Here is a 23,020-nt window from a genome sequence, read left to right as displayed (position 1 = left end):
GCCACTTGCACTCAATAGCGCTTACATCTTGGCTGAGGGTAAAGCTGAATATCTACACCGAATCACGAAATGCTTTCGGGGTAGCACGTGATTTTGGAGACCCACGGCAGCACTGGGGATTTATTACTTCCTCTGGTAAACCTATACGGCATGCACAGTTTATTAAGAATTTGCCACAGGCTGTTTTATTGCCACGGCAGATTGCTGTAATAAAATGTGAAGCCTGTATGCATAGCTCCAACCCATGGTCTAAGGTAATTGGGCAGCCGCTACATCTGCCGTCCTTTCTGGGGAGGCCATAGCCGTTTCAATGAACTTACAGCAGTCTACACCAGAACCCCCTACCATAGAGTCCTCACTGGCTGCGCAGCAGGCAGCCAATGCAGAGGCACAGCAGCTTTGGAGAAGAAACGCTGCACCCGTGATGCCGGTGGGTGCCCATTTGTCAGTGCAGACTCCTCTATGCCCTTGTTAGGCTCGGAAAAGGATGAGTGGCACACCAAATTGGACAGCAATGCTTTGCACCAGGGCTAACAGTAGCAGCAGAACAGTTATTCAGACTTGAGGAAACCTGCGGATGCTGGAAATGGTGCAGGACCTCAGCGGGCCAGGCAGCATCTATGGAAGAGAGTAAAGAGTTGATGTTTCGGGCTGGAGAATGAGATGGAAAAGCAGGTGATAAGAACAGGCATGTTGGCAGAAAGCCAGCATGGGTTCAGAAAGGGGTAATCATGTTTTACTAATATGCCAGAGTTCCATGAGGAGGCAAACGAAGTTTACGGTAACAATAGAGCAGTTGCAGATATATCACTTAATTGGACTTTCAGAAGGCTTTTGACAAGGTATCCCACGAGGGGTTAATAATCAAATTACAGGATGTTAGGATTCAGGGTAAGGTGTGCAAATGGATTTTCTCAAAAACAGAAAACACCAAGTTATGGTAAGAAGATCATTTTCACACTTAGATGTTAAAAGTGGGGTTCTACAGGGATCGGTTTTGGGGCTGCTGCTGGTTTTAATTTATACTAATGATTTGGATAAGTACATAACAAATTAGTAAAGTTTGCCAATGACACAAAATTAGGGGAATGGGCTGATAACATTCAGGCAGCAGGATTAATACAGTTTAAACAAAATCCAAAATCCAGTAAAGTATTACATAGAGGAAGTAGAAATATTAGATATAAATATACATTTGGGGATCTTGCGTTAGAAAGTGCACTGTACAAGGAGGATTTGGGCGCCTGTTAGATTTATCACCATCAATATCAAAACAATGCACAGATGCAATTAGGAAAGCTAATAGAATGTTAGCCTATATACTGTAATATGCTCAGTGGAGTTCAAGTCTAGAGACATTTTGCTTAAGCTGTATAATGCGCTTGTGAGATCACACCTTGAGTACTGTGCACAAATTTGGACTCCGTATTGTGTGAGGGATGTGAAGACATTGGAGAGAGTCCAGAGAAAGATGACGATACTCCACGTTTGCAGGTTATGAGCTATGAAGAAAGATTGAAAGAATTAAATCTTTGTAGCCTAAGTAGATATAGAATGAGAGGAGACATGATAGAAGTGTTCAAAATCATTAAGGGTATAAGTAAAGTGGATGACAGCTGCACTTCAAAATTAATCCATCACTAAGGAGTCATGGGTGGAAAAGGTTAAAAGAAGATTTCAGACTCACATCAGAAGCATTTCTTTACACGGAGAGTTGTGGACACATGGTTGTGTAATTGAGCATAGTACCTTAGACTTTCAAATCTAAACTCGATAGTTATTTCAACACAATATGTGAACAGGAATTTGGCAAGTCGAATGGCCTGTTCTCATCAACATTTTCTAATCTTCTAGTCACAGACCTCCAGTTAGATTAAGTCCCTTCAACCCCCTTCAACTGGCTTCAATGGGCAAGCCAGTTCTGAATCAAACAGCAATTCTCCATTAATGTCATGTATCTTAACCGTCTGGATGAGTCTTCTATGAGGGACCTTGTCAAATGCCTTACAAAAATCCTCATGGACAACATCCACAGCCCTATCTTTTTCAATCACCTTTGTCTCCTTGTCAAAAATCTTAGTCAAGTTAGTCAGACACAACTTACTCTGTACAAAGCCAGCTGGCTCTTCCTAATTAGGGCATGGTTTTCCAAATTCTCGTTAAGTCCTATCCTTAAGAATTCTTTCCAGTGACTTCACTTGCACTGACATGAGACTCACAGGTCTATAGTTCTTCCAAGATTATCCATAGTTCCCTTCTTGAATAATGGAATAAAATTCGCTACTCACCAGTCCTCAAGGACCTCACCTATGGCTAGAGAGGACACAGTGATAATGGTCAAGATCCCAGTAATCTCTTCTCTTGCCTCTCTTAATAACCTGGAGTATATCCCATCAGGCCCTGGGAACTAATCCACATTAATTCTCTTTAAGAGTTCCAATACTACCTCCTTGTTTACTTTGAAATACCCCAACTTACTAATACTCACGGCTCTGATCTCCCTATCCTCCACATCCTTCTTTTTGGTAAATAGTGGCGTAAAGTACTCAATAATGACCTCACCCACATCCTCTGCACCCAAGTAAATCTTCCTACTTTATCCTTGAGTGGCCCTACCCTCTCCCTTGTTATCCCGATTCTCCTGATGTATAGATTATGGGAATCTCTTTAATCCTACTTGCCAAGGACTGTTCATAGCCTCTGCTGGCTTTCCCAATTCCCTTTTGAGTTCTTTAATGGCTTCTTTATAATCTTCAAGGGCTCTGGTTTATTCTATCTTCTCAAGCTTTACATAGTTTTCTTTTTTCTTCTTGCTTAAGTTCATCATCTCTCTCTACTCCCAAGGTTCTCTCCCCTCTTCATCCTTATACTTTCTTCTGACTGGAACATGGAGTACCTCCCCTGTACTCTGTGCAGCTGGTCTTGAAACACAACTCACATGTTAGATGTGGACTTGCCCAAAAGCAGTTCCTGCCTAATGCTCTCATAATTTGCCCTGGTCCAGTTTTTCCACAAGGTCCATGTTTATCCTGATCTGTAGCTCCTTTGAAACTTAAGGAGTTGTGGTCACTGTTCCCTGACTACTCACTTAAAGGTCAGTCACCTGGCCAGGCTCATTACTGAATACCAGGTCTAGTATGGGCCCTCTTCTTGTTGGACTTTCTTACATGCTGATTTTAAGAAACACTTCTGAATGCACCTAACACATTCTGCCCTATCTAAACCACTTGCACTAGGAAGGTCCCAGTTTACACTTGGGAAGTTGTAGTCCCTCATAACAACAATTCTATTGTTCTTACACCTTTCTTTAATCTCTCTGTATATCTTTTCCTCAGTGTCCCTGTGGCTATTGGGGTGTCTGTAGCATAATTCCTTCAGAGTGATTGCACCCTTTCTATTTTTGAATTCTTCCCATTTGTCTAGGTGGGCAAGGCTTCCATTAGGTCCTCTCTGAGTGCAGTTGTGCTATTCCCCTTTATGGTAGAACATCTCCACCACCACCTTCAACCCTTTTACTTCCCTTGCTATCTTCTCTCAAACGTTGAAACCCTGTGACATTAAACACCCATTCCTACCTCTCCCTCTCTCAACCAAGTCTCTGTAACAGGCACAACATCATAGTTCCATGCTCTTAAGCTCAACATCTTTACCCATAATACTCCAAGCATTAAAATACACAAACTTCACACTGTCCATCCTATTGTACCCAGCTCTTTGCTCCTGCTTGTTTTTACTGGTCCTGACATCTACCATCCTCTCCATCCCTCCACTTGCTGACCTGGTGCTCAGGTTCCCATTACCCTGTCAAGCTCATTTAAACCCTCACGAGTAGCACTGATATGCCTTCTGGCTAGGATATTGGATCTCCTCCAGTTTTGGTGCAACTCATCCTTGTCCACGTCACCCTGCCCTCGGAGAGGTTCCAATTATCTAAGAACCTGAAACCCTTCCTCTGCACCAGTTCCTCAAGCAACTCATTCATCTGTACTATCATCCTATTTCTGCCCTGACTAGCAGGTGACACTGAGTGTAATCCAGAGATTATTACACTGTAAATCCTGTTCTTCAGTCTCTTTCCTAATGCTCTACGCTCATTGTGTAGGACCTCTTCCTCCTTTCTATCTAATCCATTGGTGCCAATATGCACCATAATCTCTGGTTGCTCACCCTCCCTCTCAGCCTCTCTGAGACATCCTGGATCCTAGCACCTGGGAGGCAATAAACTATCCTGGCTTCTCTTTCTCATCCACAGAATCTCCTGTCCTTCCCCCTAACTATCAGATCTCCTATTACTATCACTCTGCCTGACTTTCCCCTTCGTTGCTGATCCTCAGATCCGACCACAATGCCATTAGCCTGGCGATGCAGTGCCCTGCTCGGTTATTCTAACACTGGCCCATCCAACAAAAGACACCAAAAGATTTTTCAGATATATTAAAAGATTGGTGAGCATGGATGTTGGACCGCTGGAAAATGATGCTCGAGAGGTAGTAGTGGGAAACAAATACAAACTTAAGTATTTTGTGTCAGTGGAGGACAGCAGAATGCCAGAAATACAAGAGTGTCGAGGGCAGAGGTGAGTGTGGTCACTATTACTAAGAGCTTGGGAAGCTGAAGATCTGAACATAGTCAATTTGAACCAGATGGACTACACACCAAGGTAGCTGGAGACATTAGTAATGACTGTTATGCTTTGTAACTCTAAAACATAAAATGAGTTGATTGAAAAACACAGAAGTGGGTTAAACGTGTCTACTCCATTTTTACTTTAGTGATGGGCACAGTTATAACATAGTGACGTGATGACATATGCCATTCACATACCTTTATGTATAACCCGTAATGAATTCAAAGTTGAAAGTGCATTATCAAAATAGATACTTTATAGACCATTGAGATTCATCTCCCTAGAGGCAGTCACAAAACAAAGAAACCCAATAGAACCAATTTTTGAAAAAAAGACCATCAAACACCTAATGGGCAGAGGGAAAAAAACAAATCCTGCAAACAATAAAAGTAAGCAAATAGCATTCAGAAATGAAGTTCATGAAAGTGAGTCCACTGCCAGGCATCACTGCAGCTGATTTAGAAGCCCATTAGTTGCAGGCAACTGCCTCAGTTCAGTGTAAAGTGAGTAAAATTTGTGGAGCAGCGAGCTGAACTGGCGTGATCTCACCTCCGACCTCAACACCCTGAGTTTTTCAATCCATCATCCCACCTCTCCTGGAAGGTCTGGGAGTCTCCCGCATATTGATAGTGGCTTCCTGATGCCCACAAGTTATATACAATATCCTGGAAACTGATATTTTTGAGAGTGAGCGAGCAAGAGGGGAGGGGGAGAGAGAGAGAGCGCAGTGGCAGAATGTTCTAGAAAAAAGAAAATATAAAACGTTCTTCACCCCAGACTACACTAAAATGTACCCATGCCTAATAGGGGTCAAAAATAATGACAGTGTTGCTCGCTGCACTGTTTGCAACAGTGACTTTTCTATTGCCCATGGTGGGTTAAAATGTAAAAGACATGTTGAGGTGAGCTTAATAGGTGTCATTCATTCATTAGCATAGCTAACGTTATTTAAACTAGCTGGTTAGCTGCTAAGAAGCTACTCTATTGCAGACATCCCACCTCTCCCGGAAGTTCCTGGAGTCTCCTGCAAATTGATGTGCTACCTCCCTGAAATGAGTTTTTGCAGGGAGGGATGTCTGTCAATCTGACCTGGTGCTTAAATCATCCAAATCCTCCTTTCAGACCCAGTCCCTGCTGCTTTGATACGCTCTTGGGCTCAAGCTCCTTCCACCTCAATTTGGCCCGTGACCGACCTTTCCGATTCAGCTCAGCACTTAAATTGATCACACCTCAGGCCCAGGCTCCGCCTTGACTCTGCCTCAGTTCTGCTGCATCAAATTGCCTAATGTCTGCTCCACCAATGGCTCATTCCCCGCTCTCTGGCCTAGACCCTGGTCCCTCAATTCAGCCTGTATGTGCCACGGCATAATCATCCTGTACCTTCAAGACTTCAGTTCACACCGGAAAAATGCAAGGTCATACAGGCAGTTCAAAAGCTTAATTCCAACAATAAACCAGAAAAGGTGTGATTAATAAAGTACTTAGTTGTTTTCTTTGTTTTTCTTGCCACCAGCTATTAGTCCCTGAGCTTCACCAGTCTGTCTTAAACGAAGAATGCTTAATCAAACTATATATTTACAATATCACTCAAATATTACAGAAATATTAAATGCACAACACTCCTCCCTACTTAGCTATAAACTCCAACTCATTATAGAATGCATCTCAACTCTGTATATACACTATACTTTCTAAATATCCACAGCATAGTAAATTTTAAATTATCCCATTCAGGCCTAAAAATTTCTTACTCTTGTTGAATAATGCCTTTCCTGACCAGGGAGGTCTCTCTGCTTGGCAGGTGAGACTCGTGGCTGTGAAACTATCTTAGTTTCTGTGTTGATTGTAGGAGTTGATCGTGCAGCTTCAGGAAGTGGCACTGACAGCTCTGAATACCTTCCTCCTGGAGGTGTTGGCATCCCAACTAGTGCATGGTAAGCTGCTTGATCTGATCTATCCCAGACCATCAGACAATGCTTCGAGCCAAAGCTTTCATTTTGAGCACACCTAATGACCAGCATGAAACTCTTCCAACACTTTAGCTTTCAGGATAATCTATCAGCATTTCCATGACTAGTTGTCTTCTTGAATTCAATCTTTGTGTCCTCCAAGAAAGAGTGCACCTCTGCATTCAGACTGCTGTTAACACCCTTCTGTGGATTGAAAATGGACACTAGTGGTTGATGATCAGTAACGAGGGTTGAACCACACCCCATTCCAGACTCAAAGCCTCTCTGTCAATCTATGTGTAATTTTTACTGTGCAACAGTAAGGGAGTTTAAAAGTATTACTATTCATTACAGAAGGACTCAGACAAGTTAGGAGAATGGGAAAGGTGGCAGATGCAATACACTGTTGGGAATTATATTGTCATGCAGTTTGTTAGAAGAAATAATAGGGTAGACTATTTTCTAAATGGAGCGAAAATACAAAAATCTGAGGCGCAAAGGGACTTGGGTGTCCTTGTGCAGGATTCTCTAAAGGTTCATTTGTAGATCGAGTTAGTGGTGAGGAAGGTAAATGTGATATTAACATTCATTTCAAGAGGACTAGAATATAAATGCAATTCAGCATGAAATGAAAGAGAAGATTGGGAGCTTGGCTTGGCTGCTTATTTGTCAGGTGGTTTGCCAAGCCTGGATGTTAGGTCACAAACGTTTCATCACCAATCAAGGTGACATCATCAGTGTTGAAATGAGTGTTGTTTCTGTTGAGTGCTTGCATTTATATTGGTCTGACACATCCAAACAATCAGTTCAATATTGTTGAAATCCATTAAAACTCATTTTATAGAATGACTGAAACTCTTGTCAGTTATCACACACTGTAAATCTCAAGGCTACCCAATCCAGTGTCATTCTCATCATTATCAGATTTTTCATAAATAGCATGCACATTAGTGCTCTTTTTGAAACTGCAACTTGAAAATTTACCTTTATCCGTTCCTGTGATGTCCAGTTATTTTTATCTGCCAACATGCTTTTTGTGTATGTCCTACTATATTCCCTTTTCTGAAATGGTGTGGTATATGTGAGCCCCTACCACAATGGTAATACAACTTGTTGGCTAGGCCAGTTTCTACTTTGATATCGCAATTTTCTTCACACTCACTTTCATTCCTGACTGCAACTCAATGTATCTCTGTCTCCCAATTCCATCGATACAGCAATTTCAACTGCTCTTTTAAATGTGTGGTAGGCTCCAGTTAGGAGCCATTTTTGAATGCTTTCATGTAACGATTCCACAAACTAATTGATCTCTCAGTATATCATTAAGCCCATCACTGAACTAACAATGCTCAAGCAATTTCTTCAGTTCAGCCACATAAGCTGAAATGGACTCACCTTCTTTCTGATTCCACTTATGAAACCTAAAGCATTCTGCAATCCACAATGATTTCAGTTCTAAATGCTCTTGCAATACTTTCATGATATCAGCAAACCTCATTTTGATAAGACCATGAGATATAGGAGTAGAATTAGGCCATTTGGCCCATCAAGACAGATCCATTCCCATCTCAGCCCCAATCTCCTGCCTTCTCCCTGTATCCCTTCATGCCCTGACTAATCAAGAATCTATCCACCTTTCTGCCCTAAATATACATAAAGACTTGGCCTCCACAGCTGCCTGTGGCAAAGAATTCCACAGATTCACCACTCTATGGCTAAAGAAATTCCTCCTCATCTCCATTCTAAAAGGACACCCTTCTATTCTGAGGTTGTGTCCTCTGGTCCTAGACTCTTCCACCATAGAAAACATCCTCTCTACATCTGCTCTATTGAGGCCTTTCAACATTCAATAGGTTTCAAATAGCACACCCCTCCCATTCTTCTGAATTCCAGTGAATATGGGCCCAGATCCTACAAGCTCTCTTCATATGACAAGCTGTTCAATCCTGGAATCATTTGAAACCTCCTTTGAACCCTCTCCAGTGTCAGCACATTTTTTCTAAGATAAGGGGCTTAAAACTGCTCACAATACTCGTGAGGCCTCACCAGTACACCCTTGCTTTTATATTCTAGTCCACTTGAAATGAATGCAAACATCACATTTGCCTTCCTCACCACTGACTCGACCTGCAAGTTATCCTTCAGCAGGGGTGCAGTGCTAGCTGGATGCACCCAGCACATCTTTAAGAAAAAAGACGAACTAAGCTTGTAATTAGGTGCCACCCAGGGTGATTTGAGTATCTCAGAAACTGCTGCTCTCCTGGGATTTTTACACACAACAGACTCTGGAGTTTACAAAGAATGGCACCAAAAACAAAAAAAAAACATCCAGCGAGTGGATTTAACAGGATGTTTTCACTCACAGAACAGCCACTCGCTGGATGTTCTTTTATCGGAAAGCAGGGGGACCTCCAGTGTCCCTGATGCCTGCAAGAGCGTTCAGCTGCAGCTTCTAACAAACTGCATTAAGGAGTTGGAGCTGGAAATGGATGAGCTCTGCATCATACGGGAGGCTGAGGGCGTGATAGATAGGACATACAGAGAGGTAGTTATACCCGAGCTGCGGGACACAGGAGACTGGGTTACAGTCAGGAAGGGAAAGGGGTTAAGGAGCCAGTGCAGAGTACCCCTGTGGACATCCCCTCAACAACAGGGATATCACGTTAGATACTGTCCAGTGGTGGGGTGGGGTGGGGTGGGGTGGGGGGGGGGAGAGATGACCCAACAGAGGAAAGTCACCGTGGTTGGGTTTCTGGCACTGAGTTTGCCTCTATGACTCAGAAGGGAAAGGGATAGAAGAGGCACACTCTGGTGATAGGGGATTCACCAGTTAAGAAAACGGTCAGGAAATTCTGTGGGAGAGAATGAGATTCCCAGATAGCATGTTGCCTCCTGGGTGCCAGTTCCCAACATATTCTGGATCGAGTCCTCAGCATTCTTAAGTGGGAGGGTGAACAGCCAGAAGTCATGGTACCAATGACATGGGTAGGACGAGTGACAGGATTTTGAAAAGGGAGTTCAAGGAATTAGTTAAAGGTGCTAAGATAAAAGGCAGGAAATCTAGGGTTGTGATCTCAGGATTGTTACCTGCACCACGTGCAAGGGAGGCCTGAACTAGGAAGATTATACAGTTTAATATGTGGCTAAGGAGTTGGTGCAGGAGGGAGGACATAACATTTTTGGATCATTGGGCTCTCTTCCAGGGAAGGTGGGACTTGCACAGAAGTGACATTTTGCACCTGAACTGGGGACTAATATCCCAGCGGGAAGGTTTGTTAATGCTGCACGATGGGGTTTAAACTAGAGTTGCAGGGAGATGGGAACCAGAGTGCCAGAACAATTAGTGGAGGTTTTGTGGAGGCCAAGTCTTTGTGTATATTTAAGGCAGAGGTTGGTAGATTCTTGATTGTTGAAGGGACATGGGGGGGGGGGGGGTGGGGGGAAGGCAGAAGACTGGGGCTGAAAGGAAAATGGATCATCCATGATGAAATGGTATGGGAAACAGAATCGATGGGCCAAATGGCCTAATCCTGCTCTTATATCTTATTGTCTTATGAAGAATGATGTCTGCTGCTTGCTTTGCAGAATAAGGACTCCTATATCCACCAGCTATATCTGGAGACCTCGTTCACAGTCATAACAGTTGCTAGTGAATTGTGGTGTTCAGCAGGGCAGCTTCAACCCTTTCTTTACCCATTACGTTCAATGATTTAGATGATTGGAATTGATGGCTTTGTGGTCAGGTTTGTGGATGATATGAAGGTAGATGAAGCAGCAGTTGGTGTTGAGGAAGCAAGGAGTCTTTAGAAAGACAAGTAGTGAGAAAGGGCATAGATGTGGAAGATGGAATACAGCATAGTGGATTGTATGGTCGTGCACTTTGGTAGAAGGGAAGCTTCTATGTTTGTAGGTTATTTTCTAACTGGAGAGAAAATTTTAAAATCAGTGATGGAAAGTGAGTACTTGTGTAGTATTCCCTAAAGGCTAACTTGCCTGCTGAGTCAGTGGAAGGCAAATGCAATATTAACATGCGTTTCAAGAGGACTGGAACAAAAAAGCAAGGATGTAATGCTGAGGCTTTATATGGCACAGTTGGAGTATTGTAAGTGGTTTTTGGCCCTTTATCTAAGAAAAGATGTGCTGGCATTGGAAAGGATGCAGGAGAGGGTTGCAAAAATAATCTGGGAATGAAAGGGTTAACATATGAAGCTAGCCTTTTAGCATTTAGAAGAATGAGGAAGAGATGTCTCATCGAAATCTATTGAATACTGAAAAGACTAGATAGAGTGAATATACAGAAGTTATTTCCTATAGTCGGGGTGTCTTGGACCAGGGGACATAGCTTCAGAATAGAGGGACATCCATTTAGGGCAGAGCTGAGGGAGTATTTCTTTACCCACAGGATAATGAATCTGTGAAATTCATTGCCACAAATGGTTGTGGAGGCCAAGTCATTGAGTATATTTGAAGCAAAGGTTGATCGGTTTTTGATTAGTCAGGGGTCAAAGGTTATGTGGAGAATCCAGGAGAGTGGAGTTGAGATGACTATTAGATCAGCCATGGTGGAGTAGACTCAATGTGTCGAATTGCCTAATTCTCAAGATTCAACATTCAAGATTGTTTAATGTCATTTCCTATACACAGGTGTAATGGAGAACAAAACAACTGTTACTCCAGATCCAACAAATAAATCACAAAAGATAAAGAATATAGTTATACTTAAGAAATACAATAAATATAAGTACAGAGGACTCCAGTTATCTGGACTATTGGTTAATTAGGACAGCTACTTACTTGGGACAAATCTTAAAGAACAAAAACTAATCATGAAAATTGCCAGGAATTCCTTATCTTACTTGGGACACCATGCAACTTACTTGGGACAGGCAACTGTTGCCGAACAGATTCTATCTGCCTACTCCCAACAACCAGGACCATAGCCCTCCATATTTCTGCTGTCCATGTACCTATTCAAACTTCTATTAAATGTTTAAATTGAGCTCACATGGATCACTTGTGCTAGCAGCCCATTCCACACTCACATAACCCTCTAAGTGATAAAGTCCTCCTTCATGTTCCACTTAAATTTCTCATCTTTCACCCTCTGGTTGTAGTCCCACCCAACCTTACCCAATTTTCTATACTCAATATATTGATTTATGAAGGCCAAAGTGTCAATAGCTTTCTTTACAACTCTATCTACCTGTGATACAACTTTCAATGGGATTATGGTCCTGTATTCCCAGATCCCTTTGTTCTACCACACTCCTCTGTGCCCTACTGCTCACTGTGTAAGACCTAGTAGGTCCTACCGAAGTGTCCTCTTTCAATCCACAAAATTTTTCCACTAATAGCAGCAGCATAAATGCAGAAGGAAGTTCGGTTTCCAGGAGGACACAATTACAAAGGTGAATTCAAGAGGATAGCTACTCATGGAAATGCTGATGGATTGTCCCATTTTCCCTTGGAAAGGGAATACCTGAAACATTTACAAAAAGGGACACTCCCCTTGATCTATCCTCCCGAATGTAAATCGAAAGTCTCCCTATTACGGCAGAGATGATCCAAAGAGAAACCTGAAAAGACCCCAAACTGTATCAGGTCTACCTGGCAACCCAGAATGGCTGGAATGTGCAGCAGAAACTTCTGTTCCACCATTTTTAGCCTTGCCCGAGTGAATTTGCCCTTGACTGTGTGGGGGTCGAGAACCGTTGTACCTTCCAAGCTGAGAGCTAAAGTGTTGGAGGAGCCTCAGTAGATCAGCAGATCGAGCAGCTTGCCCTGTTTGGGATGCCAACACATCAAAATAAAGGTATTCAGAGCTGTCAGAACCAAATCCTGCAGTCCAAGAGTCCACTCCTACAACCAACAGAGAGCAGACCCCAGAACCTAATATTGTTTCACATCCAAAAGTCTCACCTGCCAAGCAGAGTGGCCTCTCTAGTCAGGAAAGATGTTATCTCACAAGAGTAAGAAATCTTCCACAGCCTTTAGGCCTGAAAGGGATAATTTAAAATTTATTATACTGTGGATGTCCTGAAAGTATAGTGTATATAGTTGAGTCAATATAATTCTATATTGAATTGGATTTCACAGCTAAGCAGGACGGAGTGTTGTATATTTAATATTTCAGCAATATTTTAGTGATATTGTAAATTTATTGTTTAAGCATTCTTTGTTCTTTACATAATTCATTATGGGTTATATGTGAAGGTATATGAATGGCATACGTCATTACACCACCATGTCAAAAGTGTGCACCTTACTAAAGAAAAACTAAACATACATGAATTATCCCTGGCTCGGTGTTTCTCAAAGTACATTCATTATCAAAGAATGCAAAAATTTCCATTACGTAACAGGGATCCTTATCAATTAGGAAAGCCGAGTGAGGACTCCCATTGACAATTGATGAATTTTAGAAAATAAAACCAGCATATGACATACTCTAAGACCAGTTTTCCTCTCAGCCCCAATCTCCTGCCTTCTTTCCATATCCCTTCATGCCCTGACCAATCAAGAATCTATCAACCTTTGTCTTAAATATACATAAAGACGGCCTCCGCAGCTGCCTGTAGCAAAGAATTCCACAGATTCATCACTCTCTGGCTAAAGAAATTCAACCTCACCTCCATTCTAAAAGGACACCCCTCTATTCTGAGGCTGTGTCCTCTGGTCTTAGACTCTCCCACCATAAGGAAACATCCTCTGCACATCCACTCTATCAAGGCCTTTCACCATTCGATAGGTTTCAATGAGGTCATCCCTCGTTCTACTGAATTCCTTTGAATACTGGCTCAGTGCCATGAAATGCTCTTTGTAAGCCATTTAATTCTAAAAACATTTTTGTGACCTTCCTTTGAACCCTCTCCAGTACATCCTTTTTTGGATAAGGGGCCCAAAACTGCTCACAATACATCAGGTGAGGTCTCACCAGTGCTTTATAAAGTCTTAAAGTTACACCCCTGCTATGAATGGTTTGCTATGAATAGATCAGAAGGACCAGCGAGTACAAGTGCATATTGAGTTGAAAGCAGCATCACACATAGACAGGGCAATGAATATGGCTGGGCTCTGTCAATCAGGGCACATAGAGTTTTACACGTCGTAGGTGAGGCCTACAACTTTAAAACTTGGATTAGTGTTCAGTTTTGGTCAATGTGCTATTGGAAATACAGTATGTAGTTAATTTGCAAGGATGTTGCTAGAATTAATGGCCTGAATTATAGAGGCTAGGTTAATTGACCTGGCCAGGACTTTATTTCTTGGAGCACTGAAGATTGAGTGGTGATCTTGTAGAGGTGTATAAAATGGAAATGAATCAGAAAATGTGTAGCTTCTGGGAATTCTCCATGACCCATGAACATCAAATGTTTGTGGAGCAGCATGGCCAACTCTCCCTAGTCTCTACCCATGAAGATCGAGAGGGGCATAAATTCGACTGGGCATCAGTGGAAGTCGTGGTGCAAGCAAACACACAGCATGCAAGAGAATTCCTGGAAGAGGGGTTTTCCTTGAGCAATTCTGCAAACAGACACGTAGACCTCGATTCTGTTTATGAGCCAATACGGGCAAAATTCCAGATCACAATGCAGAGTTCACCACACAACCAATCAGCGACGAGACCCCCTTCCTACATCACAATTGGGTTTCCATAATGATCACTAATCAGCTGATTGATAAGTATATAAAGGCCAAGCATTCAGAGGACACACTACAAATGAACAGCATGCTAATGATGTCTCCTTCTATGGTGATAAAATGTTTGCAAATAGACTGCCAAGATTGGAGAACGACTCAACCCAACCAGGTGAATAAAATCATAAGGAGTATTAATATGCTGAGTGTACTCTGTCTTTTTATCCAGATTTGGAAAATCAAGATTTAAGATAAGACAAAATGTAAGAAGACAGCTTCTTTTCCCAGACACTGTTGGATAGATGGAAAGAACTGACTGAGGTAACACAAGAACAACACTTAACATTTATACAGGTACATAGATAGGAAAGGTTGAGGTGAGGTTGGGTCAAACATGGGCAAATAATATTACCGGTACTTTAGATGGGTATCTATGAGCATGCAGTTAGGCTGAATTGTCAGTTTCCATGATGTATGGCTCTGAGGGGATTGTCATTGAGAAGATTGTTCAACTAGATTGTTTTACAGAGGGCCAGCATAGAATCTATGAGGTGAGGGGTCTCCAGTGCAATAATGAATCCATGCCTCCAACTCGTGTGTTGAGTCAGGTGGGACCGTCACTGAATACTGAGAGTGGCTTGTTTCTTTTGTTTCCTGGTTGACATGAAATATCATGAACTTTGTACCTTTGATGACTTGTCATCTGTTTCTTCCCTAGTTTTGTTACAATTGATGCCATGACACTGTTCATGTGACATTGTTTGCTGTTACAAGTACAGTCAACTTCTGCCTTTGATTACTCGTGTTGGCCACCATTTTGACTTGTTCCTCAATAGGATGACTTGCTTTCCTTGTAAGAAGGCTGGTTCAGTTCCACCAGTAGAATGGCTTCCGCACTCCAGCAGATGACTTGGTTCCCCCAGTGCGACTTGTTTCCATTTTACTCTTCTTGGGGCTGAGAAAGCAGGGAAACTTCTTGTCCACTGGCCCATTTGTACAGCTTGAATCACAGGTTGATGGAATGATAAGGAAGATGTGTGTCATGCTTGCCTTTATTAGTCAAGTCGCTGATTTCAAGTCAGGAAATTATGTTGAAACTTTATTAAACTCTGGTTAGACTGCATCTGGTATATGGCATGCAGTTCTGGAAGCCCCATTAGAAGAGGGATGTGCAAGTTCTGAATAGGGTGCAAAGGAGGTTTAGGCAGATGCTGCTTGGATTAGAGGACAGGTACTCTAAAGAAAGATCGGACAAACTTGGGTTGTTTTCTCTGGAGTAGCAGAGGCTGTGGGGAGATCTGATAGAAGTTTGTATATCAGATTATGAGAGGAACAGATGGAGCAGTGAGCGAGTATCTTTCTCCAAGGCTGAAATGTTGAATACAAGAGGTCATGCTTTAAAGGTGAAGGAGGAAGTTCAAAGAATACTGTATATGCAGGGAAAGTTTTTTTTAAAACACAGAGTGGTGGGTCAGAGGGATGTGCAGCCAGGTGTGATGGAGGTAGATAAAAATGGTAACTTTAAAGAGACTTTTTCCAAGGGCTCAGGAGTGTGCAGAGAATGGAGGGGTAAAGAAAATGCATTGGCAGAAAAGAATAGGTTCTTGTGTTGTCCTGTTGTACCATGTTCTATGACTTTAGGAAGATCCAATCACTGGAACCAACAAGATCAAAAACACCTAATTCAGCGATTCATTGCATGCAGATCAGGATCTTATCACAGAGATAATGTTGTGTTGACATCACCGATCTCAACATCATTGTGCAAATAACAGAGAGAAAGAGAGTGAAGCATTACTCACTGTCCATCCCCCATTATCAGTCACCATGTCGCAGAAGACCTGAAGGATTTGCTGTGGCTTTCCATTGATATAGATATTATAAATGCCACTGATTGTGTCTCCATTGAGTAGATGCTGAGTACAGTCCCAGGGGTAAGGATAGAGACGGCTTGCTGAAATACAGAAGAATGGTTTATAATAACCAGGATGTCAAGCTGTTAAATTTTTCATCAACACCAGAGATGATTTACCAAGCAACCTATCCCTCAATTTGTATTTATATTTTTGATTTCATTCTTCTCAAAGGTGAGATTCAGCCCACAATGCATACGCCATGATAACAAATTAATCTAATCCCACAAGCCTGCAAATGATCCATATCCCTCCATTCCTTATTCAACAACAGGTCAAGGCAGCACCACAGTGTAACGATTAGCATAATGCTATTTCAGCACCAGTGACCCAGGTTCAATTCTCCAGCTGCCTGAAGGTAAGGATTGCTACCCATGCCATGTGCTAGTGAAGCGAGAAGTAGGAAGATAATGCAGCTAAATACGTGGCTAAGGAGTTGGTGCAGGAGGGAGGGCTTCATGTTTCCAGACAATTGGGCCTTGTTCCAGGGAAGGTGGGACCTGTTCCGACGGTACGGGTTGCACCTGAACTGGAGGGGGACTAACATCCTTGCAGGAAGGTTTGCTAGTGCTGCTCCGGGGGTTTAAACTAGATTTGCAGGGGGAGAGGAACCAGAGTGTTAGAGCAGATAGTGAGGTGGAGGAGGATAAAGGTCATGTGAGAGCTGCAAGTATAGTGCATGGAGTAAAGCCAGATCTAATGTATAAAGAGGCTTTGAGAAAAGAGAAACAGAATAGAAGGTGTAAAGGTAGAAGGGCTAAAGTGTGTGTACTTCAATGTAAGAAGCATCAGGAACAAAGGTGACGAACTGAGAGCTTGGATACATACATGGAATTATGATGTAGTGGCCAATACAGAGACTTGGCTGGCACCAGGGCAGGAATGGATTCTCAATATTCCTGGATTTCAGTGCTTTAAAAAGGATAGAGGGGGGAAAAGGGGAGGAGGGGTGGAATTACTGGTCAGGGATACTATTACAGCTACAGAAATGTTGGGTAATGTAGCAGGATCCTCCTTTGAGTCAGCATGGGTAGAAGTCAGGAACAGGAAGGAAGTAGTTACTCTATTGGGAGTATTCTATAGGCCCCCTGGTAGCAGCAGAGCGACCGAGGAGCAGATTGGGAGGCAGATTTTGGAAAGGTGCAAAAATAACAGGGTTGTTATCATGGGTGACTTTAACTTCCCTAATATTGATTGGCACCTGATTAGTTCCAATGGTTCAGATGGGGTAGAGTTTAAGTGAGTCCGGGACGAATTCCTGTCACAGTATATTGACAGGCCGACTAGGGGGAATGCCATACTAGATCTAGTATTAGGTAACGAACCGGGTCAGGTCAGAGATCTGTCAGTGGGTGAGCATCTGGGAGGACAGTGATCACCGCTCCCTGGCCTTTAACATTATCATGGAAAAGGATAGAATCAGACAGGACAGGAAAATTTTTAATTGGGGAAGGGCAGATTATGAGGCCATAAGACTAGAACTTGCGGGTGTGAATTGGGATGATGTTTTTGCGGGGAAATGTACTATGGACATGTGGTCGATGCTTAGGGATCTCTTGCAGGATGTTAGGGATAAATTTGTGCCAGTGAGGAAGATAAAGAATGGTAGGGTGAAGGAACCATGGGTGACAAGTGAGGTGGAAAATCTAGTCAGGAGGAAGAAGGTAGCATACATGAGGTTTAGGAAGCAAGGATCAGATGAGTCTATTGAGGAATATAGGGTAGCAAGAAAGGAGCTTAAGAAGGGGCTGAGGAGAGCAAGAAGGGGGCATGAGAAGGCCTTGGCGAGTAGGGTAAAGGAAAACCCCAAGGCATTCTTCAATTTTGTGAAGAACAAAAGGATGTCTGGAATGAAGTTAGGACCGATTGGACATAAAGGTGGGAAGATGTGCCTGGAGGCTGTGGAAGTTAGCGAGGTCCTCAATGAATACTTCTCTTTGGTATTCACCAATGAGAGGGAACTTGATGATGGTGAGGACAATATGAGTGAGGTTGGTGTTCTAGAGCATGTTGATATTAAGGGAGAGGAGGTGTTGGAGTTGCTAAAATACATTAGGACAGATAAGTTCCCAGGGCCTGATGGAATATTCCCCAGGCTGCTCCGCGAGGCGAGGGAAGAGATTGCTGAGCCTCTGGCTAGGATCTTTATGTCCTTGTTGTCCACACGGACATTGTACCAGAGGATTGGAGGGAGGCAAATGTTGTCCTCTTGTTCAAGAAAGGTAAAAGGGATAGTCCAGGTAATTATAGACCAGTGAGCCTTATGCCTGTGGTGGGAAAGCTGTTGGAAAAGATTCTTAGAGATAGAATCTATGGGCATTTAGAGAATCATGGTCTGATCAGGGACAGTCAGCATGGCTTTGTGAAGGGCAGATCATGTCTAACAAGCCTGACAGAGTTCTTTGAGGAGGTGGCCAGGCATATAGATGAGGGTAGTGCAGTGGATGTGATCTACATGGATTTTAGTAAGGCATTTGACAAGGTACCACACGGTAGGCTTATTCAGAAAGTCAGAAGGCATGGGATCCAGGGAAGTTTGGCCAGGTGGATTCAGAATTGGCTTGCCTGCAGAAAGCAGAGGGTCGTGGTGGAGGGAGTACATTTGGATTGGAGGGTTGTGACTAGTGGTTTCCCACAAGGATCGGTTCTAGGACCCCTACTTTTTGTGATTTTTATTAACGACCTGGATGTGGGGGTGGAAGGGTGGGTTGGCAAGTTTGCAGATGACAAAAAGGTTGGAGGTGTTGTGGATAGTGTAGAGGATTGTCTAAGACTGCAGAGAGACATTGATAGGTTGCATAAGTGGGCTGAGAAGTGGCAGATGGAGTTCAACCCGGAGCAGTGTGAGGTAGTACACTTTGGAAAAACAAACTCCAAGGCAGAGCACAAAGTAAATGGCAGGATACTTGGTAGTGTGGAGGAGCAGAGGGATCTGGGGGTACATGTCCACAGATCCCTGAAAGTTGCCTCACAGGTAGATAGGGTAGTTAAGAAAGCTTATGGGGTGTTAGCTTTCATAAGTCAAGGGATAGAGTTTAAGAGTCGCAGGGTAATGATGCAGCTCTATAAAACTCTGGTTAGGCCACACTTGGATTACTGTGTCCAGTTCTGGTTGCCTCACTATAGGAAGGATGTGGAAGCACTGGAAAGGGTACAGAGGAGATTTACCAGGATGCTGCCTGGTTTAGAGAGTATGCATTATGATCAGAGATTAAGGGATCTAGGACTTTACTCTCTGGAGAGAAGGAGGATGAGAGGAAACATGATAGAGGTATACAAGATATTAAGAGAAATAGATAGAGCGGACAGCCAGCACCTCTTCCCCAGGACACCACTGCTCAGTACAAGAGGACATGGCTTTAAGGTAAGGGGTGGGGAGTTCAAGGGGGATATTAGAGGAAGGTTTTTCACTCAGAGAGTGGTTGGTGCGTGGAATGCACTGCCTGAGTCAGTGGTGGAGGCAGATACACTAGTGAAATTTAAAAGAGTACTAGACAGGTATATGGAGGAATTGAAGGTGGAGTGTTATATGGGAGGCAGGGTTTAAGGGTCGGCACAACATTGTGGGCTGAATGGCCTGTACTACGCTGTATTGTTCTTTGTTTCAGCAGCCACAGTACCTCAATATTGGGTAGATAACAGTGCCTTAGGATTCTCCTACCTGTGGTAAACACAATCTCATCTGGTAAACTCAATAGAGTATCATGTGCAGACTGAAGTCTCAGTGTGTACTCAGTGGCTTCCAACAAGCCCTCCAGTTGTATCCAAGTATCCTCTGCTTCCAAGATCAGTTCCTATAAGAGTGCGATTGGAAAGTTGCAGTAAGTTACATACTATTGCATCCATCCCCAACCTAACACAGTCCTAGAGCACGCATCATTCATCTTCATAAGTGCCTCATTTGAGAGCCATGTACAGAAAGTAATATCATGAAAGCAAAGCCATTCAGAAGTGGTGAGTAGAACCATTTTTTTCTCATAGGGTGGAGGAAGTGGACACGTTCTGTAACTTGAGCACTCTCACCAATATATAAAATCACCATCGTTGCACAAATAGTTTTATATAGACCTTCTTCGGGACTTAATGAAGGGCAAGATGAATGTTCTAACTCAAACTTTGACTGTCCAATTCCCTCCACGTGTGCTGCCTGGTTTAGTAATGGGAGACAATGAGTGTTACCTTTGTGACTGGAAGCCTCTGATGAATGATACTTTGGTACTGAGACCCTGAATGTTTATTATGTACAATAACTATGTGGATGTGAATTGTGAGGGAGGGGAAGCAGTGGGAGGAGTGTGTGGCTAATGGGAGAGTTGAGGAAAGGAACAGGATGATGGGGCGGATGTGTGTGTGGAAAGAACTTGGTAGATGGGGACAGAGGAGGGACTTGAAGCTGGAGAATTGAATGTTCATGCCATTTGGTTATAGACTACCAGGCAGAACATGACTTGTGTTTCACCTCACCCTGGCAGTGGAACAGTCTAAGGAGAGATAGATCAGGCTAGTGTGGGAGTGGGGAGGGGAATTAAAATAGCTGACACCCAGGAGTTCCAGGCAGCCATGGCGAATGGACCAAGGGTGCTCAGTGTAAACTTCACCCAGTTTGTGACCAGTGTGACAAGATCTGAAGGATTATTCTAAAGTGGACTGTTCCTTTAAAAAGAGAGAGAGGGAGCGAACATTGTGTGGGCTATTTCAGCAACAGAGAGAAAGAAAGTCTGAGTTGCCTTGGAAACTGAAAGGCGGAGCTATATGATGGACCGTTAGTGTTCTGCGCTTGTGATATATATACACAAGGTCAGTTGAATTTATGATCAGACGCAGGTGAGCTTTGTGTGCCCACAACAAGGGTGGGGTTTTTGCTCACAGTGTGGACAAACGAGTGACCGGTGGGGAGCTATCGGTGTGTTTAACCCTGGCCTGGGTTGATAACTCCACCACAGAAGACGGTCCTGTTTTTGTGGTCACAAGTTGGTGACTTTGATAAGCGGGAGCAGGAGGACGATGTGGAGGATCAACGGCATTGGCACTGGGAAGACAAAACATATCTCCCTCTCCCTCTCTCCAACTGTACTCAATTCAAATTCCAGAACTGAACTGACTGCTTACCATACTGTATCATCCAATCTCCTGAGCTGGGAGAAGCTTATACTTTGCTAACCTGTTTACCTTATCTTGTTTTATATTACTTTATCACATAGTTACTAATAAAATAGTGTTTATAATGGAAGACTCAGACTCCAGGTGTGTCCATTTCTGCTGGTCCTTTTTAACCTGTTACGGGGTACAAAACACCAGTCTCATTGAAGTAGATTAGATCACATCAAAAGCACTGTATGTGATGAACAGGGCCAGAGGATTCACATATGAATAACTGCTTCAGCTGGAAGAACTGTTTAGGGTCTGAGATGCTGGTGAGGGAGAAGTTTACATGGTGGGACGAAGGGCCTGTAATGTGCTGTAGATTTCTATGTTCAATGTGTAAGGAGTTTGTATGTTCTCTCCAGGACCTCATGGGTTTCTTCTGGGTGCTCCTGTTTCCTCTCACATTCCAGGGATGTACTATTTAGTTGGTTAATTTGTCACATGGGTATAATTGGGCACAGTGAACTCATTCAGCTAAAAGGCTGTTACCGTGCTGTAAGATATTAAGAACATGTGATGGTAATGGAGAAACCGAGAGAAAGAATCGTGTCCTTACGAGTGATAAGGTGGGAGGAGGTGTTCAAGGAAGTCAGTGAGCTTGTAACAGATGTTGGTGGATAATCTGTCTCCTGAGAAAGATCAAGAAACGGGAGAGATGGCAGAGATGGTCCAGGTGGAATACTGCTTTAATTCAATCAAGATTAGTTGAGTAGGGGGGAGGTATGGTACAGCTTCAAAACATTGGTCAGGTCACAGCTGGAAAGCAGTGTGCAGTTCTGGTCACCACACCGTGGGATATGATTGCACAGAAGAGAATGCAGAGGGGATTCAGCAAGAATGAGGCGAGACTGGAGAGGCTGGAGCTCCATAAGATCAGTTTGTTCCATGGAACTCAGGTCAGTGTGGGGCCTGTCTGAGGTATTACCTGTGAAGTTGGTGTCAGGTCAGTCAACATCGGATAGGTCAGCATGGGGCAATCTACGTGTTTCTTGGTGTGAGTACAGGCATTGGATTCTGCTGAACAAGGGAAGTGATTTTTCCTGGATAGTTGGATATTGAGGGAATGTTCCCACTCTTCGCATCACACTTGGTCTCCTGCTCTAAAACTTTGGCAGGGTGTCTCTGCTCCTTTTGATTCACCTCACACCGAGATGTAGAAGCTCAGTGGTGGGGACGTATATGGATGGAGGTTATAGAACCATTGCCCCGTTGTTGATTTGTTTCTAAGTTTGTGTTGTGGAGTACATGCTGCCCAGGCCTACCTTCTGTTGCCCACTGCTGTCCTCATATACCAGGACATACTTCTCAATCTGAGCCTCAGGGGCCTGCCAGGAAATTCGTGCACTCTTCTGGCTCACGTCACTGGCCGTCAGGTTCTTTGGGGAATCTAGAGCTACAATAGAGAAAGTCTTAGTCAGCAATAGTCTCCTCAGACCAGATAACAGGGAAGGGAAGCCAAGCCTCTCACTAGATAGGTACTGACTGTCTCACAATGGTTATCAAACCCCGTTGTTGTTGTTGTTGTTGTTATGTGTCATCCAAGCTCCTCTTCACTGGTGTGCTGCCAACGATTAAGTTCTCTCCATGTTAATTCCTCTCCGTATCCAGCTGCACTTCTTCCTATCTAAGTAGAATTCCTGAAATACCTGTTAAGTTTTTTTAACTCCAAAAACTAATTGAAAGAAAAAGCCAGAGTTGGGGATAACTTCTGTATGTTTAGTTTTTACTTAGCGAGGTGTGCATTGATG

The 23,020-nt window shown here is 43.2% G+C and overlaps 1 protein-coding gene across 4 annotated transcripts in view; it reads right to left on the bottom strand.

Annotated features, from left to right (window-relative positions):
• The window catches only part of tnr (tenascin R (restrictin, janusin)), a 178,030-nt gene that overhangs the window by 45,492 nt on the left and 109,518 nt on the right, over window positions 1-23,020 (bottom strand). For all 4 annotated transcript variants that reach the window (XM_073063750.1, XM_073063751.1, XM_073063753.1 and 1 more), the window contains 3 exons: window positions 22,535-22,665; window positions 19,789-19,921; window positions 16,017-16,168 (listed from right to left, as the gene is read on the bottom strand). In XM_073063750.1, the coding sequence (XP_072919851.1) occupies window positions 16,017-16,168; window positions 19,789-19,921; window positions 22,535-22,665 (416 nt within the window). The remainder of the gene's footprint in view (window positions 1-16,016; window positions 16,169-19,788; window positions 19,922-22,534; window positions 22,666-23,020) is intronic.

The sequence above is a fragment of the Hemitrygon akajei genome, chromosome 12 (assembly GCF_048418815.1).
Source record: "Hemitrygon akajei chromosome 12, sHemAka1.3, whole genome shotgun sequence".
In the NCBI taxonomy this organism is placed as follows: domain Eukaryota; kingdom Metazoa; phylum Chordata; class Chondrichthyes; order Myliobatiformes; family Dasyatidae; genus Hemitrygon; species Hemitrygon akajei.
The sequence above is the reverse complement of the archived record's forward strand: the minus strand, read 5'-3'. Positions and strand labels throughout refer to the sequence as shown.